General features: G+C 48.5%; 1 protein-coding gene across 1 annotated transcript; it reads left to right on the forward strand.

Annotated features, from left to right (window-relative positions):
- Positions 1 to 1,484: 1,484 nt before the first annotated feature.
- Positions 1,485 to 4,175, forward strand: LOC309580725 (pinopsin; the record flags this gene model as incomplete). The annotated part of the gene is made up of 5 exons (XM_082294898.1): positions 1,485 to 1,824; positions 2,366 to 2,548; positions 3,007 to 3,152; positions 3,341 to 3,580; positions 4,038 to 4,175. 5 exons carry the CDS (start codon positions 1,485 to 1,487, stop codon positions 4,173 to 4,175), a joined length of 1,047 nt encoding a protein of 348 aa, XP_082151024.1.
- Positions 4,176 to 7,407: the final 3,232 nt, after the last annotated feature.

Here is a 7,407-nt window from a genome sequence, read left to right on the forward strand (position 1 = left end):
ACCAGACATCTGGTGGGATGAGCTAAAACTTTCTAGGAAATGCTGCACCATTCCCAAAATTTTTGGAAGCCTTTAAACAATGATTTCTTAGGAAGAGCTGCTCTTTCCCTACAAGTGTCAATCACCCTCAGCTCCCAAGCCCTGTGCACATGTTGCCAACTTCTTTTTTTTTTTTCCTGGGAAGCAATGGAATCTCTGGAAACCTACGTTTACTTTTCCCAGTGAGGATTGTGTTACGCCTTGTTTGATATGGGGGGGAGAAAAGATAAAAAACCAACGTTCATAGGGGTTTTTTTTTTAATAACTTAATATTTGTAATGCATCCTGCAGATCTGCATGGATTTTATTGGAATGCTGGCAGCCTGTCAAGTCGGATGTTCCCACTAATCCTTTCTGGTCCAGCACCTTAAAACCTGGTTGGGATCTGAGCTTCCAGGGAAGCTCCAGGAGCACCAGGTTTGGCTGTGCCTCCCTTTTCTGGCAAAGTTCCTTTCAATCCATCCTTTGTTCCAGCACCTCAAACTGGTTTATGCCTGAGGTGGAGTAGGACATGTGCGTGTGGGCTCCTTCACTTTGTATCCCGGCCTTTTCTAAGTGGACACTCCGTCCGTCCGTCCGTCCGTCCGTCCCAGCTGCATGCAGAGTTGGTGGTTGTCATGCCAGGCCTCGTGAAATGTTTGATACTAATGTTTTGCTACCATGTGAAGGCTGCAGAAACCGTCCTTCCCTGCATCCTGAGAGACTTTTGTATTTCAGTATTACCTATCTGTGTACTTTTGGTCAGGTTTGTTAATATTTATAATAAGAACCGAACATAAAAAGGTTAAAAAATAAAATTAAAAAAAAAAAAAAAGGTTGATGCTGGTGCTGCAGCTTTTGAGTTTGGGGGATGGCAAGGATTTGGGGATAAATGGTTTTTAAACCAGAGCATTGGGGGCTGCTTGGCCCAATATAGCATAAATACTATATATGTACTTTAAAGTATTTATAAAAATATATATATGGGGATATCTATATATCTATATGTCTATATCTATATAGATAGATAGAGAGAGAAAATACGTATATATGGCCCAATGAAGTATATATACCACATGTGTACTTATATTTATTTATGTTTATGTTTGTATTTAGTCACCTTGAAGCCCAGCCAACCCAGGGCACAGGGAACGATGTCCAGTCCCAGGTGCCGAGGCCGGGCTTACAGGAAACTCCAGCTGGAAAGCATGAGGAAAAAAATATTTACTCAATTAAATGATGCTCTGTTCAGTCATCAGATTTTTGTTTAAGTCACTCTTTATCCCCTTGGGAATAAAGAGCTGATTATAAAAAGAGGGAGGGAGGGAGGGAGGACAAACCCTTCAGATTAAAATAAAGCTTAAGATATTTGAATGCCCAGCTGCTCTGGGGCACGTCAGACCCTCCTGCTCTATAAAGAGGCTCCGCTTTTGGGGAGGGTCACCTGCCCCAGGTGCTGCTGCTCCATGGACAGCTCCCAGGAGCCCCCAAACAACAGCACCCCGGGGCCTTTCGATGGCCCCCAGTGGCCCCACCAGGCCCCCCGGGCCATGTACCTGGCGGTGGCCGTGCTCATGGGCCTTGTGGTGGCCTCGGCCTCGGTGCTCAACGGCCTGGTCATCGTGGTGTCCATCAGGCACAAGAAGCTCCGCTCGCCCCTGAACTACATCCTGGTGAACCTGGCCGTGGCCAACCTGCTGGTGACGCTCTGTGGCAGCTCCGTCAGCCTCTCCAACAACATCAGCGGCTTCTTCGTGTTTGGGAAACGGCTCTGCGAGCTGGAGGGCTTCATGGTGTCCCTGACAGGTAAGGAGATGAACTCTACACCTGCCTTGGGCTGCTGCTTCTGGGTTTAGCAAAGGGGCTTTGGAGATGTTCACCACCTAAAGTCGATGCTTGCATGTTGTGAAACTCGTGTCCTTCAGCCCTTTGTTAGCACAGGGAAGGGCTGGGGAGACTGTTGGCTGTGCCAGGTCACCACATATCCAGTCTTGGTCTTCACAGAGTGGGAAATGCCGCTTGGGGGCATGGGGAATCCTTGTTTGGGATGCATTTCATGGGTGCTGGCTGCTCTGTCAGCACTCATGGGGCTGGCTGTGCACCAGGGACAGGAAACTGCACAAAACCCCTCCTTGAGGACACTCTGTTGTTGTAACTACCAGGCATCCCAGCCACCCATTGCCAACTTCATTTCTAAGGGCCAGATATCACAGCTCTCCCTGCTGTAAGAAAAAACATCTGACTTCTTGTTCAAACAACATTTACTTGAACTAAATAATCATCTACCCAGTCCCAGCAGAGGCAGCAGAACCTGCCCCTGAGACACGACCCCTCCCTGTCCCCCCAGGCATCGTGGGGCTGTGGTCCCTGGCCATCCTGGCTTTGGAGAGGTACCTGGTGATCTGCAGACCCCTGGGAGACTTTCGGTTCCAGCACCAGCACGCTGCCAGTGGCTGTGCCTTCACCTGGGGCTGGTCCCTGCTCTGGACAACCCCACCACTCCTGGGCTGGAGCAGCTACGTGCCTGAAGGTAGGGGAGGTGACAGACTCCACCGTGTTGTCCTCTGGCATCTTGTTTTCAAGCCTGGGGTAGCTGGAGAGTGTCTGCTGGAGTTTAAAGGGCTAATGTCTCCTGTTAATATCTGCTGCTTGCCCAGCCAGTAATCCTCTCCTGGAGGGTGTTCTTTGGAAGTTCCCCACCACAGGACACTCTGCAGCCACTCTTATCTGAGTCAGGATCTGCTCTGGCTGCTGGAGCAGCACCCAGCACACACCCAGCCCAAACCTGCTCTTGTAGGGGCTTGGCACAACTCCCCAACAAATTCCAGAGGGCATCTGGCCAGCCAAAACCCCACCGTGCCTGATCTCCAGGCCCTTGGGGATGGAAAAGTGAGAGGTGCTTGGGTGCCATGGCTGTTCTGGAGTCCATTCCTGAGCCTTTATCCAAGCCCGTAACTGGTTCAGGCTCATTCTCGACCTTTATTCCAGGCCTGAGAACCTCCTGCGGGCCCAACTGGTACACGGGTGGCAGCAACAACAGCAGCTACATCCTGGCCTTGTTTGTCACCTGCTTTGTGATGCCCCTCAGCCTGATCCTCTTCTCCTACACCAACCTGCTGCTGACGCTGCGGGCGGTAAGTGCGCCCAGCTCAGGTGAGTCCGCGCTGTTCCGCTCCCAAAGCGTCCCCATCGGCATGAAGGGCCTCAGGGCAGGTTTTGGCAGAGCTGGCACCTCCTGGTGCTGCCATCAGGGCTCCCAAGGAATGGAAGTGCTGTTCCAAGCTGCTGACAGGCATCTCCCTCTGTCCCCAACTCCCCGCAGGCCGCGGCGCAGCAGCAGGAGTCGGACACGACGCAGCGGGCGGAGAAGGAGGTGACACGCATGGTGGTGGCCATGGTGGTGGCCTTCCTCACCTGCTGGCTGCCCTATGCCACCTTTGCACTGGTGGTGGCCACCAGCAAGGACATTGTCATCCAGCCAGCCCTGGCATCCCTGCCCTCCTACTTCTCCAAGACGGCCACGGTTTACAACCCCATCATCTACGTCTTCATGAACAAACAGGTGAGAGAGAAAGCTCCAAACAAACAAACAAGCAAACAAATCCACCACAGCTTCACTGGGGCTGCTGGAGAACAGCTTAACAGCCTCAAAAAAACTGGAGAAACTGTCTATCCTATCTGGAAGTGTGGCCACAGGCTCGATCCCGGGGTTGCTGTGTAAGCAAGGATTTGGGGAATAAAATGGAAAGGGAGGGAGCAGCCTGCGAGCCCGAACAAGAGCTCATTTTCCGCTTCCATGGTTTTATGGGGTCAGGCAACTTAATGTTGGATCACAGGCTGCTCGTTGAAGGCACTAAGCAAACAGAATGAAACTTTTATTGTCCATAAACTGCAAAGAGTTGGGCTGGGAATAGACAGAGATCTTTCCCAAAATATAACCAGTGTCCAACCCGCCGAGTCTTGAGGTGATGCCGGGTTTCTGTTGCCACAAATAACCTGCTCCTTCCTTCCCTGCCCAGTTCCAGAGCTGCCTGCTGGGAATGCTGTGCTGTGGTTACCACCCCTGGGGGCTGGGGAAAACCTCTCCAGCTGCCCCCAGTCCCCAGGTCGCTGCAGAGGGGCTGAGAAACAAGGTGACACCATTGCATCCTGTGTGACGGCTGCCACATCCTGCCTGCACCAGTGCCAGCTCCAGGATCTGCCTGTTCCACCCACAGCAGCACAGAAGGGATCAGGGTGCAGCTGATGGGGGGCTCTCAGAGGTTGGAGAGGTCCCCAGCAAATAAAACCACATGACAGTGTCTTCTTGCTGGAGAGAAGCCATTCCATCATGGGAGAAACTGCAGATTTTCACTATTTCACTCTCCTAAGGAACCCACTCCCTCCCAGCCCCTCACCTTGGAGCCTTTCAAGAACACAAAATAAAATTTTTTTCCACAGTGCACAACATCCCAGGTTGCTTTTTGGCCCAGAGTTGGGTGGAACGTGGTCTGTCACCATCCCCAGAGAGAGCAAGCCCTGCCTGCACTGTCTGGTCCTGTTGTGAAGTTCAGGGTGATGCTGTAAGTCTGGCATAAATCCAGCAGGAATGTTTAAGAGCCAACTGTGTTAATAAACACTAATAAATACTAAGCAGTTCAGCTGTTTGACTGGTTGACAGAGGGCTGGACAGAAAACACATCCCCTCCTGCTACCAGAGCTGGCACATCCCTCATGTCAAGCGCCACAAACATGGCTACAGAAAACCAGAAAAAACCCAGTGCAAAGACACAAAGTTAATGGGTTTTTTTATAGTTAAGGCAATAGGAAAAGGTCTTAGTCCACTGATTTCCCAGCAAGGCTGAAAACACAAGTGGTAACAGCCCCCAAGGCACCACTGCCCATTAACAGCAAACAAAAAATGCCGAAGCCTGAAAGGATAAAATAAAAGATAAAAAACCTCCAGGAGGCTCTGCAGCTTCACACCTCATCTTAAGTCTCAAATCACAGTGTTTATCTACCCCAGCTGCAATCACATTTCTAGTTTTGGAGGCAGATTCTGTCATTTAGGAAGCCAGGAAAGGCTTCTAAAGGCGATACTGAAGACAGCAAGTCGCTGAAACCGGGTTTCACCCAATTCCTGTGTCTCTAAAAAAGCCTGCCTGCCTTCAGAGTTGTCTTACAGGTTTTTGAGCCTGAACCCTTAAATTGCTTTCAAAATGAGGTGATCCACAGCCAGGCACCCCAGCAATTTGCACTGGGCTGGAGAATGATGAGATCTGGGAGACTGAGGGGTTTGTTTTTTCTCCATCTGAGATTCTCTGCTCCAAACCAAAAACAAAACAAAAATCCCCAAACCAGCCCAGTACAAAGGAATGAAACACGTTCGATGGAGCTTGGGGTGGAATTGAATTATCTTTATGATCCCTTCCGACCCAAACCATTCCATGATTCCATGACCTGGTGTGGGGGGACAGGACACCAACCAATCCCCATCCCCGTGTCTCAACCTCCCTCTCTCCTGCTGAGCACAACAGCTCAGCTCACAGGGCTCAGAGAGGAATTAGAACAGCTCAGTATCACTGTTTTAATTTAATTAATTGGGCTTTCATTCTCAGGGAAGCTGAAAAGCAGCATTAGATGGGCCCCTCTGATCTCCTCTGCTGTCTTGCACTGGTCCTTGTTTAATTGTTCCTGTTAATTACAGCTTTTGTGCCTTTGCTTTATGTTATCAGGATGATTTACATCCATGCTAAACTTAAATCTGGGAAAGTACAAGCAGCTGAGAAACTGAAATCTCTGTTGTGTTCTGGCCCCGATAAGGAGATCAGACAGGCTATGGGGCTACTTGAAAGGCCCTCCACCAACAGAAATAAAAATTCTGCACATTAAGATTAAAAAAAGATAGGGAGATGGTTCACAGTCTGCTCACCATTTGGTCCCACAGATAAAATAGAACAAGAAATGCAGGAAGCTGAGATTTCACATGTTGCAGCCCAAAATGATGGATAATTCTGTGTGTGTGAAAACGCTCGTGTGCTGCTCTCCTCCACACTGCTGCAAGCCCCACAGGCTTTAGCTACTTTTTATTCAATTGAACAAGGCTGAAACACAACAAAAACACTGCCCAAAGTGAGAGGAAATGACCCTCAGTTCTGAGTCATGAGCCACCAAGGACAGGATCACACAATAAAAATTTGCAATTTAACTTTTGCACTCTGTCCCTGCAGGTAACACAGCTCCAGGGCCATGGGGAGCAGGATCTTGTTCCAGCAGCTCCTACCAGGAATAAAAATCCTTCTGCCTGGAGCACAAAAGTCCCACACAGAGAATCCAGGTTGGTACAAGCCTGGGTTAGAGAATATTAAACCTTTTTTTGGACAGAATTGTGTCACAGCCCGGGGCGAGGCCTGTTCTAGGCCTTGCTGTTATCCTGAGGCACCGTCACTGCCACAACAGGACAAACACATGAAAGATTTTTATTTTCTCTGATCTATCCTCAGAAAGCTCCCCTACCTCTGCAGCATCCTCCCTGGATACTGCAACTGGATACTCTGTCAGCATCTGGTTGTATCATGGTCTGATGATGGGAAGCAGCGTTAAAAACAAGTAAAAAACCCAACAGAACAACCCCAAAAAAGAACCTCCCAAACCAGAAAAAAACCCACATGGCAGCACAATAACCTTGGAAACTTTTATTAGTGTTGCAAAACCAAATTAACAGGTACAGAACTGGAGCATTTCCTTGCAAAAACAGGAATGAAGATGCAAAACTTGGCACACCCAAATGTACAAAACCAGCTCAAATCCCTGTGTCTGTCACACAGGGAACAGGACAACTTTCACTCCTGCACCTGAACAGTATTTATCACAAGGAATGTTAAATATGAAGTTGCTGTGCCCATCAAAATTCTAATCCAAAACTCAATTATATCCAGGGATTTTTGTTGGTTTTTTTTTTGGATGAGGCCTACCAAAAATGGGGTTGAATTAAACATCAGGTATCTTCATAACAAGCACATTTTTTTCACATTCTTGTCTGATGCTGGCAGGAAACATATTGCTGCACTTGCAATCTCTGGAGAACACTGCCTTTTCCTCATTAGCTTTTTGCACAGCAATTAATCCCTTTAATCAGTCAAATCAGTTCAACACTAGATCACAAAAGCACTAAGTAAAGAGAAAACAAGAAATTACCTTGTTAAATTTAATGAGCAAGGAAAAACAGACACTACATGGGCTGTAACACTCCAGCATGGAAACATTTCAGTGCCTGAGCAGCACCAGCAGCCCACAGAACTACAATCATTTTGTCTTTAATGTGAAAACTGCATAATGCAACAGAGCAAGAAATTCTTTAGCTTCTGAAAAAGTGCACATGCAGAATAAAAACCAGTTTCATAAGGATGT

Source organism: Coloeus monedula (genome assembly GCF_965178545.1).
Source record: "Coloeus monedula genome assembly, chromosome: 20".
NCBI classification, from domain to species: domain Eukaryota; kingdom Metazoa; phylum Chordata; class Aves; order Passeriformes; family Corvidae; genus Coloeus; species Coloeus monedula.